This window comes from Kogia breviceps, chromosome 4 (genome assembly GCF_026419965.1).
Source record: "Kogia breviceps isolate mKogBre1 chromosome 4, mKogBre1 haplotype 1, whole genome shotgun sequence".
In the NCBI taxonomy this organism is placed as follows: Eukaryota; Metazoa; Chordata; class Mammalia; order Artiodactyla; family Physeteridae; genus Kogia; species Kogia breviceps.
Window position 1 is genome coordinate 76,351,119 of NC_081313.1, and position 20,473 is coordinate 76,371,591.

Below are 20,473 nucleotides of genomic sequence, written 5' to 3' on the forward strand. Positions count from 1 at the left end.
CCATTCACGTACATCTTCCCAAATGGCTACTCCCATGCTCAAAATGTTTCCTCAAGTGCCCTCTTGGTCCTAGGACAGCTCTCCCATCAGATCAGGGCTTCTCTGGTATCTTTTCAACAAGGAGGTGCTCAGTTGCACAGAAGGTCTTATGGTTGAAAAGTTATGGAAGAAGATGACAGTGCTAAGAGGTGGACGCAAGCTAGACGTGCCACACGGTAGCAAAGCTGTAGGCGGAAGAAGAGCTAGGAATGAACAGGAGCTCAGGTGCATACCCTTCAGTGTTTCCTGCCCTGGTTGTCAGCATCATCAAGCCAAGGACCCAGACACTCCCTTTTACACCTGTTATTTGGTCAGCCACCAAATACTATGCATCAGATCTGGACCAGACCTGTGGTCCCTCATCTGCCTCCCACATCACTGCCTTTGTTCTCCTAGTTGTTTTTTTCTCAAATTGGTGTAACAGCCTCCAAATGGTTTCCCTGCCTTTGGGAACATTCCTCTCAACCCTTCCTCCTCAAAGTCTTCAAAATTCCAATTACAGCATCCCTCTCCTTAATGCCATTTCTTGATGCCCCGTTTTGTCAACTTAGAGTGTACAATAGAATCACCTGGGTGCTTTTCCCAAAATTTACGTTCTTTTTTTTTTTTGCTCCGGACGCACAGGCTCAGCGGCCATGGCTCACGGGCTTAGTTGCTCCGCAGCATGTGGGATCTTCCCGGACCAGGGCACGAACCCGTGTCTCCTGCATCGGCAGGCGGATTCTCAACCACTGCGCCACCAGGGAAGCCCCCAAAATTTACGTTCTTGAGCTCTACCCATAACCTAATGAAGCAGAATCGCTTGGGCATAGGGTACACAGTTTGGAAAAGATTCCTGGTGAATCTGATGCACCATCCGGTTGAAGAATCACTGCCCTACAGGGTGAAGGCCAAGTTTCTCAGCATAGCAGTGAAAGAACTTCATGCACGAGCTGACCCGGGTTGACTTGGTTCATCATCCACGCCCGTTTCCACCTCAGACTCCAAAGACACTTTTTGTTTTTAACCAGTTTCCTGAACTGTTACATTGAGGGATGCCTCTGTGCATGTGCTCTTATCCACCGGGAAAATGCCAATACGTCCTTCCAGATGCAGCTTGAGGAGCATTTCTGTGAAATTTTCTCCATCTCCCACTTCAGAGGTTTATCATTCCCTGCTCTGAGCCGCTCTTCTTTTGTGATCCAACCAGCTCAGAGAAACAGCATCTTGGGTGCTATTGAACAGTATTATTTAATGAGATGAAGAATCTCAAAGTCAAAATTATCCTTACACTCAGTACTGAGCTCATTTTATGAGAGGCTTGTAGGGACAGAGACCCCAAGGGAACATCAAATTCACATTTCCCAAACCACCCTTTTTCCAGGACACACAGTCAGTGAGGAAAATGTCTAATTTGTGTTTCCCAAGTGTGTTCCACAATCTGAATAGGTCATATTTTGAAAACGGATTTATTTGGGAAATAACAGGTTAAAGAATATTAACGTATCCCCACTTTAAGCTTGTAAAGTGTTTACCTTTTGCCTCCAGTGTGAATATTCAAAACGGGATAAAATATGCCATGTTTCCCAAAGTTATCTGATTATAGGATGCTGATTTCATAGAACTAGTATTCTAAAGAACACACTGGAAAAAATCTCCCTTCCTCACTTGCCACTGCAGTTGCAAATAAGAAGCCAAATCAGGCACCATCTTTGCTGGTTCTTATCTAAACGAAAGAGGGTAGACCAGATTACCTGGTGCCATCTGTACCTGGGCTATCTCCTAAAGGGACCTTCCACCTGGAGAGGTAGAGAACCCTGCACCTTGAGTGCTGCTGCCTGGGTGTGGCTGCCCAGCTTCTGAAGGAGCCACGGAGCAAGGCAATGGGGCAGGGAACTTGGAGCACATCACTACTTTGATGACAAAAGTACAGTTATTAGTACAGAGCATTGTTCACTAATTGTTTCCATTTGTTTGGTTAAATGGTTTGAATTGATGTGTACGTTGTTCCCAATACAATAATTTGCATTTATGGAGTTTTCTGTCAGTTTGATGTAATGCATTTATTTTGAGGATCTGGAAAGTTGGAGGGGGTGGAAAATATAACCAGTTTTAGATGTGCACGAGTGGTTAAATATGGACCTGTCTCTGTAATTACAAATGCGTTTGCATTGCCAAGTGAATAGAATCAAGGTAAACTATCAGGTGTTAGGAAAAGTGTCTATGGAGAATCTGTGGGTAAAAAAATGCCCTTCCAAAAAAATATGATAAAAAATGTTCAGTGGCCAAAAGGAAATTAGGACAAACTTAAGTTGATTTATGCTATGCACAATTAAAATTTTAATACAAAGTGAAAATCCAATGCACCACTTGAATACTAAATTCAGATAGTGATGCTCTCACTGATTGATACAGTAAAAAGACTACAGCGTTGCATGTTAGAACTCCAGGTCCAGCTTGGCTCTGTTGGGAGCTGGGTGTATATAACCTTGGAAAAGTCATTTAATTTGCTTGTGCCAGAATATTTTTCATTTGCAAATTAAAGGAATTGAGCTAGTTTATTTTAAGGTACCTTCTAATTCCAAAAGTCTGTGAATATGAATTACATGCTGCTCGGGTAAAGGAAGGAATCACAGAAACTTTACAGGTGGTACAGCACGTTGAACTAATTTGACTTATTAGATAAAATAACACTTTACTTTTTAGATAAAACTGATGTTTAGTTTTTAGTTAACTTTTTATTTAATTTTTATTTAAAAACTTCAATTAAAATAGAAAACGTAATAGCAATCTTTCATGAAACCTTACAAAAAATAATAGACAATGAGGAAGAGGTCCGGGTACAACGAAGAAAGTATTTTAATGCAGCAAATATAGTTTTCAGACCTTAGTTGATTTCTAAAAAAATATTAGTGCCTGTTATATAAATATCACCCAAATGGGACCTCTGCTCTTTACACCTGCCATGTAGGACCCAAGAACACAACTATTTTTCCAACAGATTTGTTTCCGTTGTCTCAAACTTGCATATATTTTTGACCCTATTTAGTTGTGTTTGATCAAATATTTTTACCAGAAAATTTTCTGTTTTTTACTCCCTTGGAAAACTTGAAACAATAACCACCTTAATACTGTCTCCTGAAAGCAACCTAAGAAGTCATATTCCTGTTGATATCAGTGGCTTCCTGGTAGTAATCTAGACATCTTTGGAACTGCAATATAGTTTTCAAAAACCCTTGAACATTAATATACCATGTAATTTATCAATGATTTAAAACAGGTAATAATGCTACAAAGTCTTCTTATGTCTGGTGTATGCATGATTCTTTGTAGCTATTTACACATTTAGAATACACATCTGCCATGAGATATTCATTCATCCATCCATCATTCATTTAACTAATTATCTATCTGACTAACCTCACTGTGTGTGTGTGTGTCTGTGTCTGTCTGTCTGTCTCTCTCTATATATATAGCATAAGCATTTATCAAACTCCAAGCATGGGCTTAGCAAAAGCTCTCTAGCCACTTTGGCTAGATTACCTTGGAAGTTTCAGAATTGATTTCAATATTCACAGCAACCACTGAATTGAAAATGGAAAGAAAAGTTAAAATAATACAAGAATCCTATCCTATAATAATTCCTAGTCTTTGGAAAATGTGAGAGATGCTACAGGATGAATCCTTCATTTGAGGGATGTTGAACCTGAGGGCCAGACTCTATGATGTAGAATGCAGGTCTACTGTTGGCCAGGTTAACACTTTCCACTGATTGCTGACTTAGAACATGCTATTTCTAAGGTAAGAAAATCACCTCCAGAAAACAGCCACAGGAATCAAATGCACTTCAAATAACACAAGGCACCTGTACACCAAAATATAGAACACCCGTGAACAGTGAACATATGCTATTGTGTTTAGGACCAGGGAAAAGAAAATCCATCCAAAATTTTTTTGATGATTGGGACTTTTCTTCTTTTCTTTTTTTTTTTTTTTTTTTTTTTTTAGTGGTACGTGGGCCTCTCACTGTTGTGGCCTCTCCCATTGCGGAGCACAGGCTCCAGACAGGCTCAGTAGCCATGGCTCACGGGCCTAGCAGCTCCGCAGCATGTGGGATCTTCCCAGACCAGGGCACGAACCTGTGTCCCCTGCATCGGCAGGTGGACTCTCAACCACTGCACCACCAGGGAAGCCCTCTGTTTTGTTTTTAATGACTGCTTTGTGTCAAGGACAAATGTGTAAATTTCACAATAGATTGCTCCCACTGTCTAAAACTTGTATATATTTTATTTTTGATCAAACGTTTGTAGAGCAGTTTTCTCTGTGTTTTCCCCCACCGGAAAACTTGAAACAATAACCACCTTAATACCCTCTCTCAAAATCTGCAGCATTTCCTAACCCAAGCCCTTAGTCACCATCCTTATTTTGGAAACCAGCCTTTACAACTGACTGTGCCAAATAAACTTTGGTTCTCAGACCTCTTATTTGAGCTCTCAAACGAAATTCTGTGGAAAAACAAAGCTGCTGTTCCAAGATGGAAAGAAGTCTATACTTTCGTAAATAAGCATTTTTAAATGATTTTTTAAAATACCTTTCTTTTCTTTGATATGCTGCTTCAATTGTTCTTCTGAATTTTTATTGTTTCCCACAATAAATTTTAAAATAGTCAAACTTTGACAATTGCCATTAATTTAGGTATTCACATTTATTTTGACCTTTTAATTTTATTACTTAATTTATCTCTCTGCATATGTATAATGTATATTAATTATATATGTATATATCTGCTTTAATTTAGCTTTTGAATAAGGGAGTAAAGCAATTATGGTTCCTAGTGTAATTAAAGAATCTCTAATATGATACAGTGGGAAAGGTCTGTGGCAAAAAATGACTTATAGGCATGTCAGTTTCACACTGAAAATCATCAGATGATGAAGTATGAGATGAACTGAGGTAAATCCTTTTACATCTCATACTTCATTCCCTTGTGCCCACAAGCACAGTAACAGTCTGGTCCCAATCCAGTCTCAGGTACATGAGTCATGACTCGAAGCAGATCTGGATATGCCCCAGTTTATACCTATCATCCATCCATGTGTCCATCCAGCCATCTTGCCAGAAAGCCTTACTGAGGCTCTACGATGTCTTAGGCACTGTGCTAGCACTGAGGGTATAAAATATCATGAAGCAAGTTCTTGTTTGCGAGACCTAAGGAAACAAGAAGGTTTGAAAATTACCTAAGAACTTCAAGCATAGTTTGTGGACTCTCTGGAGAAGGCAGATCAAAATGGATCTAGTCGCACAACAGACCTAAAATCCAGTGTGCTCCTTCCCCCAAATGACTTTCATCAGGAAATGTTTAGGGAGTGTACAAAGAAAAGGAGACATGACATTAATCCTCCCTCAAAACATACAAATTCCCACAAGTTTTCCTAGGACTGTTGACTATGTGTACATTGAGAGCTGTTTCTCTCTCTCTGAAAAAAAGGAAATCTTTTCACATCACCAAAGACTACAATCACTTAGGAGAACTTAATTATGTCTGCTCATTCCAGATGCATTTTGCATTATTACTAGCCTCATTCTACATGAATTCTCAAGTAACTTCCGTTTATTTCTGGCTCATAAAGGCCTGGGTTTCACTACAAATGAGAATGTTTGAGTCCTGAAAATGATTAAATGTAGTAACATTTAAGATATTTCTTTTCCTCTCTGTAGCACTTTACAGGAGTCACTTCATATTACAGGGATCAAGGCATTCAAACTGGGGGCGGCACAGAATGTAGTTAAGAATCTTGGCTCTGAAGTCTGACTACCTAGGTTCAACTGATCATTCTACTACCATTTGTGTGATGTTGGGATAAGTCACTTAATTTACGCTTCCGTTTCCTCATCTGTGAAAAGGGAACAATAATATTAGTGCCCAAATTTCATAAGGTGGTTTGTGTTTTTTTGTTTTTTTTGTTTTTGGTTTGTTTTTTTTGCGGTACGCGGGCCTCTCACTGTTGTGGCCTCTCCTGTTGCAGGCTCCGGACGCGCAGGCCCAGCGGCCATGGCTCACGGGCCCAGCCACTCGGTGGCATGTGGGATCTTCCTGGACCGGGGAACTAACCCGTGTCCCCTGCATCGGCAGGCGGACTCTCAACCACTGCGCCACCAGGGAAGCCCCATAAGATAGTTTTAAGAAATAAATTAGACAGTTCATTAAAAGATACAGTATTATACAGTCTGATTTACATGTTAGCCATTATTATTATTTTTATCTTGGAGAGAAACACTCATGGAGTGAGGGATTTGGAACCTGATTTGTTATATTTGGGTATGCTGTAAATTGCATGAATAACTATCACTAATCCATCCCACTAGTTAAATGGCTCAGGTAGAGGGAGACCAAGTGACTAATCTGAGTACCTCTACTAAATTAAGATGGAATTAAAACCCAACAAACCATTTCCAAAGGTTTCCTACTAGGGTTTCTCTCAAGGGGGTATTCATTACCAGCCTTGGCACTTATACCAATGGCACATCTATGGACTCTGCAACTGAATTGAAAGTGCTTCACCTACCTTGATGTTCATAGGGTTATTAACCAATATTTACAAAGTACCTGGAGGATGCGTTTGATGGTCGTCTAGAAAGAAAGTTGTCTTCTCAACTTTGTAGATTGGAAAACAAAATCAAAAGAAGACACGGGCTTCCCTGTCAGCTCCAAAACCGCAGGAGGGGTCAAGAGTACAAAGAAATACTGCTTCTCCCACAACCCATCCTACAGCCCAGATCTCTGTCCCTCAGACCACACACAATCTCACTGCACTTACATTTAGCAAAGTTTTTAAACTATTTATCTCATCTGTTTTCCTTTATCTCCAAATAGTTATAAAGCAGATTCATGCAGTCCTTGGAATCAAAGTTAACATGAATTTTATTACAAAGCAGGGCTAGAATTTATTCATGAGACAGGATGATGTTAAATTCCACTTATTTATTGAAGCTATAAATTGGAGCACAGCAAATGAAGATACGGTATATACCTTTCACAAGAGTTACACTTTTTATTAAAGGAAATGGTAACCATACTTTGAAATCTTAGAAGTAAGATATAACCCTTATTAATACCACCAACAGACACAAAAAACTTTTAATCAACCTGCCTTCTAGTTTTAGTGTTAAGAGGCTTTAAAGAAAAATTGTCTTTATGAATCTAATTTGTTCATTAGTATAGTAGGATATATGTCATTAACTTTTATAATTATTAAAGGTCATGGTTCTGCCATCTCATCTCTCTGAAAAACAGTGTTCCATAAAAATAAAATAGCCAGATCAATTCTAACAGAAATGGCTGTACCTTCATTTGTGATTTTTTTTTAAATTTTCCTAATCTCTTTTTAAGGGTAAGTTTTTGGGGAATCTCTTTTTTCTAACTACTTTCAACAAGCATCAAAACAATCTACGATGCTAACTATAATTTTAAAAGCTACAAAATCTATCCCCCTTCATTATGCACGTTTACTCTTATGACTCAACTCCGCAGAGTAAGGGCTTGGACGCTTCTACTGTGGCAATAGCTAAGAGATTCCAAGAGTCATATGCTATAGTTTGAGAATCACTCCACAAATCCATGCTCCATTAAACTAGATCCAATGAGAATTCTCAGCCCACAAAACCTGTAGACAGGGCAATATGTCTTCTCTGAAACATTCTCTGTAGATATAGTTTCCTATAAGGATGTTCATCAATACTGAAAATAGTATTTATCTTTTAAAAAAATCTTTATGGTAGGAAACAGCTAATCTTCTGATCAATTTCTAACTAACCTGGGAGAAAAAAAAATCCAGGTTTAGATACTAGCTGAGTGAAGTTAAGCACCTTCCTTAAGCGTTCTGGACCTTAATTCTCTTCTTTGTGAAATAAGAAGATATGAGATGACATCTAAGTTCCCTTCCAAATATATAATTCTGTATATCTTACTTGGTGATAGTGATATTTATAAGCTCTGGGGAGTTCACAAGCACTGTCACACAACAGTCTTGTGTGATCCTCAGAACTGATTTTCAGAAGTAGGTAGGGGAGTGATCACTGTGTATTTTACCCAGTGAGTGTGCTGCTTTTGATATCCAGTAGGATTCACTAGGGACCCTAGATCTAAAGCATAATCCAGAAGGATTTAGTTTTCAGGAATCAGAAAGACTACTTTATAAAATAATTTCTTCCTACTCTGTAGTCCCTCATTGTGAACCCTTCAAACAAAGCCTTACTTAAAAGAAAAATATTTAAAAAGGAAAAAAAAAGTCATGTTATGTGCTCCTGCTGATGCTGCCCCTAATTGCATGTTGATTTGAGGTTGAAGATAAAATGTAATCGCCACTTGATAAACATCTTTTGAGTGAGGATGAGCTTCCTCCAGCTATTTGAAATTTTTAAACAGCACTTGAGGCTTAGGTAAAATTGGGTTTTTATTTTTCTTTTTGCAGCTTACCTTTGCATACTATTTTTATCTAGGTTGGAAATTAACAAGTAAAATAGTTTACAAAAAGAAAGACAAAGGAGACCCTTACTACTAAAAATAAGTATTCTGAATCCAGAGTGGAATTCTGAGTATCTCTGATGTCTTGCCAGTACCTTTACTTCAGGAAGACACAAAAACAATTCCTCAAAAATATGTATTAAACCTTACAGTTAGGGCTTCCCTGGTGACGCAGTAGTTAAGTATCTGTGTGCCAATGTGGGGGACATAGGTTTGAGCCTTGGTCTGGGAAGATCCCACATGCCGCAGAGCAACCCATGAGCCACAACTACTGAGCCTGTGCTCCACAACAAGAGAAGCCACCGCAGTGAGAAGTGTGCGCACAGCAATGAAGTGCAGCCCCTGCTCGCTGCAACTAGAAAGCCCGTGCGCAGCAACGGAGAACCAACGCAGCCAAAAATAAATTAAAAAAAAAAAAAAAAAAACTTTACAGTTAATAAAATACTACAACAGATGTGATATTTCATCTTTGCAACAATTCTGTAAGGTAGATAAGCTTGTCCCAACTAAGCTCCCAATTATTCTTCATCTCAGAGGTCAAGGAATTTCTTGAATAAATGAAATCTAAAAGGTTATCTAAAAGACTAATTTTTGTCATTATATCTAACCTCTTCCTGACCTCATTTCTCATCAAAACCATCATGAGAGGTGAGAAATAAAAGCAGTACATTATTTGGTCTGCTCACTTTCCTTCTCTCTCCCTGCCCATTACCCACACTCCTCCTGGAAGTGCAAAGAAGCAGGAAAACAGCCAAAGGATGGGGAAAACAGAAAGAAAGGAGGAGAAACAATAATCTAATCAGGTAGCTAACCAGTTGGCTGTACAATGTCATAAAAAGTTAAGTCTACAATTGAAACAGAGCATATTATCAAATCTTGATTTTACAACATTTTATCGGTCTGAGTTTTCATATATAACAACAGTTTGGATGGCCATTATAATCCATATTTAAGAATCTGAAACGGTGCAAATTGCAATAAGATATGCTTTTGTCTTGATGTAGATGCGTTACATTCTATCTTTTTATTGACATTTAATAATTCACATATAGCATAAGAAAAAAGTCTCAGGCAGAATACTTAACTCACCAGAACAGCCCCATCCCTGCCCTGGCAAAAAAGCAGTTTTATACATATCAAGCATCAGGATATTCTATTCATAACATCTTGTATTCTCATCTTTTGGGATATGTGCCTTTTCACTATGCAAGGTCCCAAAGGCTCTCAAAGTGCTAAGTCATTTTCTTTAAAGTTTTTCTCTTCTAATTCAGAATACTGCCTTCAAATATGTTTGGAAGTTGAACTAATTTTAATTTCCCCTTCACAGAAGAGGAAAATTACATGCCTTCCCTTCAACCTTTGTAAAACTTGAGTTATTGAGTATATATCTAATGGAAAATAATCTCCAAGCTGTAGTTAGAATCTAGCAATTTTGTAGTGGGCATAATTGTGAATAGAAATGAAACGATCTCTAAGCATGATAGTGGTTCAATTAAAAAAAAGTATTCTAATGCCGACTGTCCTTAAACATACAAAACCCCTCAATTCAGCAACGTCTCACAAATTCACAGCTATAGCTCTCACAATCAAATTAACCTTTTCTACCTCAAAAGAATTCACAGGACTTAAATATGATTGTCCAAAGTGACGTGACACCAGACACACCTTTAGCTCTGATTTAATGTCATTTCTTTAATCAATAAAAACCAAGACAACATTTCTGTCTTCCACCCCAACCTTTCTGCAGCAAGCTTCGAGAATTTGAAAAGCAAACCTCTTGTTCACTTCTCTATCCACAGATTTCACCATCCATCCAACGTATATGTGTCTCCAACAACAACTGAGGAAATGGACTTGTGACAAACTCATAGACATTTTGAAACAAACAGAGCCAAAGTTTAAAAATATGATGGCCTTTCACTTAAAATAAAAAGCCTAAGCAAGAGGTGCTACTTTTCAACTTTCAACTTTTTCTAAAAATTACTAAGACTTTTTCTGTAATGGAGAAACATAGTTGTTGAGCTATGATTATTTAGAATAAAAATCCAAGTATAATCGTATGAATTTTATGCATTCACATCTCACCTTTAACCAAGACAATAGAGTAGCAAAAAGAAAAAAATAATTCTGGTACAACTTAATCCTTAAGAAAAAAACAACTAAAACAACACAAAGCTACTATAATATTTCCACATCTCAGGCACTATAATTTTCATTAAAAACTATCATACAAGCAATATCAATCTAATAAGTATCTCACAAATGGACTGTACCATAAATTTAAAATTATTTGCATGAGAATCTCAAAGCCACTGTCAAGACCCTGTGAGAAGGCAGTTTCTGAGGCATGATCACATACTACAACTGCCACATTAATTCAAGGCTGCCACAATACAATGAGTGAACCAAAATATAACACTTACCTTATTATAAATAACTGGCAAATTACAGACACTTTTCAGCTTGCAGCTATATAGCATAGTTGATTAGAAACAAACAAAACATCTTTCACTCCAGTGACAGAAGTGCATCTTCAGACTTGGCTTTCTTTACTGAATCCCGGCAAGAGAGGCTGTTCTCTTCCAAGGGCTAGTAGCAGCCTCTTCGCAGATAGCACTTGCTGCTCTGAACGGCAGCGACTTAGAATGAAAGTAAGAGGAACCCGTGATGTTGAAACACCGTTGCTTCACATTCACAGGATATGACTCAACTCTCTCTCAAACCAGTAGGGACACAGTTTCCCCTCATAAAACTTAGACTGCGTAACAAACATCACATTTGGGGGCCTCAAATGTTTACAAACTAAAACTGAAAATTTTCACCCGCTAAATCAGACGTGCATTTTTAGTCAACTTCTTCCCTGTGGCACAAGCCGCAAATGGAAATTCGAATAATAGCATGGCACAAAGAAAAACTACCCTGCTTGCTCTCCACAGTGAATCAGTATAATGTTATTAAATGTGTGTGAACTTGCCAACATCCCTCTGACAGAGACACAAAAAGAGGCACACTGAAGTCACTAATGTTCCATCAGTGCAAACACAGTGTAGGATAAAACTCTATTTTAACATGCAAGAAGTAGCAATTCCACAAAACACAATAGAATCTTCTTCACTAAGTAGAGAATGGAAATAGATCTTCGTGGTTTGCTGTCGCTGATTTCCATAGAAATCCTGTCCTACGCTGTCATTACCGTGTGATGCGAGCTCTACCTACCTCTCCAACTCAGAGCCTTCCTTTATCTCTTTCGTTAACATTTCTAAAGGAACATGACTAATGACACAACTCCTCTAGTAACTGCGGCAATTTTCTGTGCTTTTCCCACCTCCCAATACCTCTTAACTCTGAGCTGTACTAAGCTTAATCACACATTGAATTATTATGTTTGGACATCTCAGTCAATAAACATTATAGACATAGATCCTTGGAGAAAAATCTACTACATAAACTCAGTTGCCATCACCAATGGCAAGGACAAAAAAATGAAAACACACATGTCAATAAGAGCAAATACACTGAAACCATCTAGACCAGGACTGTTCAGTAGAAATATAAGGTGAGCCACATATGTAATTTTAAACATTTTAGTCATCACATTAAAAAAGGGAAAAGAAACATGTAAATTTAATTTTAATAATGTTTATCCTTCCTAATATATCTAAAATATCATTTCAACCTATAATCAATATAAAATTAATTAAATAGTTTATAATTTTTGTACTAGCCTTGGAAAGCTAATGTGTATTTTACATTTATACTACATTTTAATTTGAACTAGCTACATTTGAGTACTCAATGGCCAATACATGGCTAGTGGCTACCATATTGCTTCAGCATAGGTCTAGAGTTTTGGGTTCATTCTTAGTCCTCAGTTGCAGTCCAAATGCTCTCTCTTCAGAGAAGGCTTCCCTTACCACCTTACCTGAGACGACCTTCCCCAATTACTTTGCATCTCATGATCCTTTATATTTCCTTCACAGCCTGGAATTTTCTTCTTTATTTGTTTGTTTACTTATTTATAGTCTGTGGGCCCTGACAAGAATGTAAGAAACCTGAGGGCAGGGATCTTGTTGTAGTCAGTATTTCATCCCCAGCCCCTGGCATGGTGATCAGTCCATAGCAAAATTTAATAAACATTGTTTAATAAATGAATAAATAAAATACAGAATGTGTATTATGGATTGGCAAATAGTAGAATATTAAGAAATGTGATTTAAGACCAAGTATCTATCATGTCGTTGATACAATCTATCATTGTCACTGAATATTTAGCAAATATATTGGGTAACACTTTCCTAAATTGAAAAACTATCTCTTTTTCATAATGTTACTGATCCTCAACCTATAACATGCTTTCTTTTCACTCACAATATTATATAGAAACAATATACTTGTTTCATTACTCTAGCAAAGATTTTGAAAGATACTTATAAGAATCATTTGGTCCTTATGACATAAATCTAGATACCATTAGTAAATCTATTTATCTGCTACTCATAAAAACATAAAATATTATCTATGTTTGTAGTGACAATTATATATTTGCCTGAGCAGCAAGGTGCCTCCTCCTGCTACTAGTATCATAATCCTGATTTTTATCTAGCAAATCACCTATTCCTCCCTCCCTCTCAATCCATGTGGTTTACATCATGCTGACCTAGCCACAGAAGTGGGCATGTGACCCAGGCCTGACCGACCAGTGTAAACTATCCACAGAGCTGCAGTGATAGGGTCAAGGATGGGCACATGACCCAAGCTGGTCCACTGAGAGGCAACCCTTACACTTTTGCTGACATTGGGAGAGAGGTTGTAACGTTTGTAGAATGTAAGTCTGAAACTGCTGTTTGACATATTTGCTACCACATGAAGTGAGGTTGTCTGAAAATGAGGCCAACCAATAAAAAGCCAACGTCGAAGATGAGAAAGGCAGATTCTGGACAACACTACTGTAGTTCCTAGATCTGGCCATTCATTAAGTCACATCTGCCCTCTGCTGTAATGATGGATGTACTAGAATGTTCACTGCAGAATTTTTTATAATAGTAAAAAACTGGAAACTTTGCAATGGGCCATGCACAATGGATGGGTTAAATAAATAATGAGTTATCTATGCTAAGGAATATTATGTAGCTAATAAAAAAAAACAGGCTATCTAGATGCACTGACACGCAAAGCTCCCTAAAAGACATTACATGGAAATAACATGTTGCAGAAAAATACATTATCCCAGTTCTGGGTACATGAATTTTTATATACAAAATCATAGAAAAGGACCTGGATGAGTGAACCTAATTGTAGACAAGTGGTTATGTCTGGGAAAGAGATTCAAAATAAGAGGGTGATGGGGGACAAGGAGAGAGCCAATCATTTTGCTTAGTTTATTACCTATTGCATAAATCTCATAAAATGAAAATGAATTCGTGTACTCCTTAGGTCATCTGAAAAGAACATATTACTCTTTAAAATAAAATAACAACTTGATATTTTATATTTCTCATTGTACTACATCATTCTCACTCTTAGTGGACTACTCTTGTTATTTCTTTAAAACAATGTAACAGAAATAAAAGTGCTCTTCTCTACCCCACTCTTTCCATTCTTTACCAGCCCAAATTTATGTATTGTCTACTTTTTCAGTCTGGCTAAAAGATATGTTGAGAGAGATAAAGACAGGACAGAGACAGAGAGGAACAGACAGCAAGCTACAAGAGAATCTCCAGTGTACCTTCTAAGATTGGCTAAGGTCTTTGATTTTTTTTTCTCTTGGCCTCCTGAAAGCACTTTTATTGACTTCATAAAAATACAGCTTGGATTTATTCAACTGTCAACATATCAACAGCCAAATATTTATAATAATAATCTTTATATTAATTTAGATAGTCTTGGATCACAGTAAATAAACTGGCCTATTATCAGCTCACTGAAAGGCTTCTGGTCTCTAAATTAGGCACAACTGCTTTCCTAATTAACATAAAATCTAAAGCTTTGTTGTTTTTTTGGCTTGATCTAGTCCTCAGAAATCTTCACATTATCTTAAGTACCACCTTCTGCTATTATATTCCCCTAGATTTCCACAGTATTCCCTCCTTAAAAATCACACAGCTAAAGACGCTCAGAGTGAGACAGGACTCAAGGCCCTTTTGATGCTTAGTAAAGCTAAGCAGAATTGGAATTTACACAGTGCTGACACACTGATGTGTTTGTTAACAGTGAGTACTGCTCTATTTTATTCTCAGAGCCCACTTATCCTGGTAACTTAAACCTCCTACAGAGTCTCTTGACCTTCTCCTTCCATTATCCTTGCCTCCAATGAAAATCTTAACATTATGCCAAATTTGCTTCAGATTTCCTGGAAGAAATAAAACATTACAGATACAATGGAAGCCACCATATGCTGCTGCCTATTCTATCTCCTTCCATTCCCTCCTAAGGTAAACACTCTATAGGATTATCTTTCATCATCCCCATACATCTTTTTATATTTTGTTAAATATGTGTTTATCCATAAACAAGATACTGATTTGCATGTTTTAAGCTTCATAAAATGGTATCATGGTATATAGATGCTTTGGGTTTTTTTTTTTTTTTTTGCATAGCATTACCTTGAGGTTTCATGTCATTCTAGTTTATTCTTTTTAACTGCTATATAGCAACCCAATCCATGCATCCATTCCCATTGGTAAACATAGGTTGTCTTTAATTTATTGTTATTATTAAACTACTCTAATTTTTGTACATGTGCAAGAATTTCTCTAAAGGTGAATAACAGGGGATAGAATTGTAGGGTTAAAGGATATACACAGCTGCACCTTTACTGGAAATTGTCAAACTTCATCCCAACATAATTAGACTAATTTACAATTCAACCAGCAGTGTATGAGAGTCTTCCTTGCACTAGATTCCTAGAAACAATATCCACAGTACTGATATTCCAGATTCTGACATTTTTGCCATTTGTTTGTGGCTGTTATAGTATCTCAGTGTTTTAATTATGGTTTCCCTGATTACTACTGAAGTTGAGCATCTTACCTAATTATTATTGGCCTTTTCCCTATTGGGTTGTTTGTCTTTCTTTTACTTATTTTGGGGAAGGTCTTTCTATATTACAGTTCAGCTCCTTTGTCAATTATATGAGCTATAGATATCACCCTTCAGTGTGTGGTTTGTTTTATCATTGTTCACAATATCTTTTGTGGTTCATTATTTTAAAAGTTTATGGTTTTTTAATTTAAAACTTTATTTTTTCCAGTTATTTGTCTATATTTCTTGAGTCAAAATAATGGTGAAAATTAAGTGTTCCTTAGTCATGATTCCTGAAGCACTTCCAAAAATAATGGCAGACTGCATATCTAAAGAGGATCTGAGATCTCCTATTTCCAATGAGTTCAGTTCATCAATTACTGAGTACCTGCTATGTGCCCCACACTGTGCACACACATGAAGTAATCCGTACCATCAAGAAATATGGAGTCTAATTGAGGAAAGAAAACTTAGGAGCACATGATGAAGATGGTGAAATGGAGAAATAACTCTATGCCAGAGATTGTGCTAATTCATTACTTAATTTAGGACTGGTTTAAGTAAGATGGAGTTATTGTAAAGAGATATATACAAGATGTTATGAGGCAGAGAGAAGAGAATATGTTACTACCTTGCACCCCAGAGATTATTCAAAAGATTACCTTGCACCCCAAAAGATTATTACCTTGCACCCCAAAGATTATATCAAGTAGTCAAATTTGAGGTAAAAGAGACCTGTGAGATATAAGACGATTTACAACTGACATTTCTCTTTTCTCAAGCAAATCCATTTTCCCAAATAGGTCACTCATAAATTAACCCTAATTTATTTAGAAGATTAATAGGATTTAAGGGGCAGCTTATTCACTGGAAATAAATGCTTCCTTGGGAAGCTAATTCCTTTTTACAATCAGTAATCCAATTACATAATGACATTTTCTCCATTCATGAAAGTTAAAAAACAAAAAAGCCGGTAGTTCTTAGGAATCATAACAAATCGCAAATCTTCCTGTATCTGATTATTCATAATTTGTAATACTGAAGTTAAAAATAAGCTCTTATTCCTTAAAGAAATTCCATGGTAAATATATCTATAAACAAAACATCCATATTTATCACTCTTGTAAATACAATGTTCATATTATGTTTCTTTCAGTGTAGGTAGTATCTAGAGCATTTTAAAAAGTATAGAATATGAAAGTACTTAATATTCTTCACCCAGGAGGAATAAAGGACTCGAGCTAGAAATAGAGGAAGGTGGCCAGCAGCATCACATATTTCCTCTGCAAAGAATAAGGGTATCCTACTTCCTTGAAGCTATCAGCTTAACACTTCAGTCTTCTATCACTGGAACCCTCTAGGACTTAACAAACTCAAATGTGTTTGCAATTCGTCACTTGGGGGTGACAGTAAAATGAATCTGGAAAAGAGAAAATAAGGCTGCCCTTTGAGAATTAACCTTTGAAATAAAAATATAGTAGGTCAGAGAACATAGATAAATAAAGGCAAGTTTAATTGTCAGAATGATATAAACTCAAACGCCTGAAGGCGTGTGCATTACCAGTAGGTAATGCATCAATGTCGTGGACCTGGTGGGGAGCTGCGTGAATGGACTGAAGGGCAGGACTCCAGCCTCATCTACAGGGGGCAGTCTGTACGCAGCTCCACAGAGTTGACCCCATGTAGGAAGGGCCCAGGAAGGCTAGATCTCTGGATTTTTCAAATATTTTTTCCAATTTTTCTGGTTATGTGAATACTCCTGATTTTTAAATCTTAGCCTCTGTATAGTATGAGACAAACTAAAGCTTTTGAAGGTCAGCTGTGCCAATGGAACAGCCAGTCTTGGATCCTCAGACATGACAATAATCTATTAAACATACTGATTCTGCCAGTAGAAAGACATGGTCCAGACAAGGAAATAGGTGCAAAGCAATCTCAGAAGCAAGCATAGGCCATGGCCATTCAAATGCTGGGCGAGGGTGCTCTGGGCTGGTGGCATGTCCCTCATTATTATAAATCTGCATCTAATTCCATCAAACCCATCAGTTTGAGAACAAACTGTCTTCTGATTCCATGCTCACCAAACTACTTTCTGATTAGAATTTGGTACCCTGTTTACATGACTTTAGGAAGAACTTGCTGGAAATATGAGGAACCTAGGGAGCAACTCAGCAGCTATGTCTCCCATTATAAATTAGTAAGTTGGCAGCCTGGTTAGTGGTGGCCTGCCTACAGGCACAGAAAGGGCTGGGTGGAGACACCAGCCACCAGACCCCAGCAGTTTCACTTCTCATTGTAAATGGAAACATTGGCATTCTGATTCTGTACATTAGTCATATGAGCTTTGTTAACATGAGCCCAGCTCTGGGGGACAAATGGGCTCTGGAACTGCTGACAAGTGTGGTTTCTGGGCCCACAAGGCTTTGCGCCAGACCATGGATAGTGGCAAATGCCCTAACACAAGTCTACCCTGCAAGGCCTCCTGGGAGCTTAAGTAATTTATCTTACAACCTCACTTACCCTCACTCTGCCCCCATGGCCATACCTTTCAAAGGATTCCTATCTGATTCTATGAAGGTCCAGAAGTGACCTAGAAGTGTGAAGTGAAGAATCAAAGAGAAAACCCAATGAACATGGACAGAATGCCCACAGAAATGAAAATACATATCTGCAATCATCAGCGCTAGGAAGCAGATATTGTGCTACGTGCTTGCTAAAGACCATCCCATGTAATCCTCAGAAACTCTGTGAAGCTAGTACTACTTTTGGCAATTATTTTACAATGGAGGAAATGGAGGCTTAAGGAAGTTAAGTAACTTGACCACATTTACACAGCTAACGAGTAGTGGAGTTGGAATTAGAATCCACACCTTTAAAAACTATGCTCTTGTTGTCTGTATACTTTATTTCACTTCACTGTTTTTAACACCAAACATGCACTGTATACTTATTATATGCCAGGCACCGTTCTAAGTACTTTACCAATATTAACTAATTTCTTCCTCATGATAACCTTATGAAGTGGGCACTAAAATATCCTTATTCTGACAAGGAAACTGAGGCAAAGAGAAGTTATGTAACTTGCCCAAGATTATACAGCCCGCAAGTGGCATAACCAGGATTCAAACATAGGCAGTCTCACTCCAATGTCCACGCTTTCAGTCTTGTGCTACTCTTACAATGTTTCCTTGGAAGAAACGATGAAGATTCAAATTTCAAATGTTAATTTCTATAGTATTGTAAGTGCAACTTTTCAGGAGGATAGATAGAAACACAAGGGGAAAAATTTATGCCATATCATTTCTCTTTATTATATACCAATTAGAAAAACTGCAATTCTTCTATATTTGAGAACTATGAAGCAAGTAACCACCATAAAATATTACAGGCCTAGATATAATTATTCTTAGGAGATATATCCAAGGAGGGTGACAAATTTAATTCTATACCTTGTTTTCCTCACTATTGCAGAGGAAATTAAAGGAATACTTTTTATTTCTGCATTTATAAATTCTGGCAAGCAAAGATTGGAATACTTTTGAGAAATCTAAGATGAATCAAATATTCCAGAGTTTAATTTAAAGGTCATTTTCTCTTAGAAACTGAGGAAGCTTAATTTCAGAATAAAAGTGCATTGAACATAAAGAAATTGATGTGGATACATCCAACTTTAAACCACACTTTCTGTTAAACTGAAAATGGAATCTTTCAGATCCATAAATTGCCAGCTTTTATTAAAAATAATACTTTGGAATAGATTTGGTAAAAAAAAATAACACCTTCTGACTCATGTAGTAAATGTGAAGGGAACTTTTCTATTTAAATCGTGAGAAAAGGCCTTCATTGGTTCCTATACCACTTAAACAATCCAATTTAGACCCTCCCAGACAGAGTCTACAAAGTTAATTCAATCCTGAATTCAGAAGATCTGTTTAAGTGTGGGATATGCTGCATTCCCCTATGGTCTCTGGTGTTTGATTAAGTTTATAAACTCTTTCCAGAAACTGTCATCTTGGGAGATAGAGCATGCTTCTGAACCAGCTCATAAACTGGCACTCAACAAAAAGAGACAATACCTATAATGCTTTCTTTCTTTCAGTTCTCTCTTCTCTGAAACAGTCCAACCATCTTTCCTGAGAATTCTCAACACAACCCACACTCAGGCCCCTCTCCTGGGGCCCCTTCATATTTCTCTTCTCATTCTCTTGCTACTTCCATTCTTCCTTGCATTGTCTCCATTTCATAAAACCATTTTAGGAATTTTAAAGTCATATTTGAGGCAATAGTCCATGGTTGTTAAAAGAGTAGCTTTTAAAAATCTGACTACTTTATCAGGGTAGCACCAGTCTTGGAACTCCCTGGCCTCCAGAGTCAGCCACCTGGCAACCCAGCCCTTCCCACCAGCAGGTCAGCAACAGCCCCAAAACCACCCCCAGGGCTGTGGAGCCAGATGCACTGGGATTTGGCCCTGCCCACCAGCAGGTCAGCAGCCACTGCATAAGGCAGTCCTAGCAGCCAGCCAGGCTGGGGGCCAGCCCTGCCTACCAGCACACTACATCAGTCGGCCCTGACGCAACAGAAAGACCCACAAAGCCCAGATGGGTGGTTCCCCTAAAGCATATAGATCTGGTGACCAGAGGGGAATGTGCAACTGGACCCCACAGGACATCTCCTACATAAGGCCACTTCTCCAAGATGAGGAAATGTAAATGACCTACCTAATACATAGAGACAAGGCAGAGGATAAAGCAGAGAATCAGGCAAAATGGAGACAGAGCAATATGTTCCAAATGAAGTAGCAAGACAAAACCTCAGAAAAACAACAACAACAACAACAAAACGAGGTGGAGATAACCCACCTGTTTCATAAAGAGTTCCAGGTAATGATCAAAAATATTCTTAACAAAGAGA

The 20,473-nt window shown here is 37.8% G+C and overlaps 1 protein-coding gene across 8 annotated transcripts in view; it reads right to left on the reverse strand.

The window, feature by feature from the left end:
• The window catches only part of MCTP1 (multiple C2 and transmembrane domain containing 1), a 540,048-nt gene that overhangs the window by 344,743 nt on the left and 174,832 nt on the right, over positions 1–20,473 (reverse strand). For 2 of the 8 annotated variants that reach the window (XM_059061446.2, XM_067031363.1), the window contains exon 1: positions 10,966–11,189. The exons of 5 other annotated variants lie outside the window; for them this stretch is intronic. In XM_059061446.2, the coding sequence (XP_058917429.1) occupies positions 10,966–11,022 (57 nt within the window). In that variant the 5' untranslated portion in view covers positions 11,023–11,189. Of the gene's footprint in view, positions 1–10,965; positions 11,190–20,473 lie in introns of those variants that run through there. One more of the 8 variants, XM_067031366.1, reaches the window with a different exon arrangement.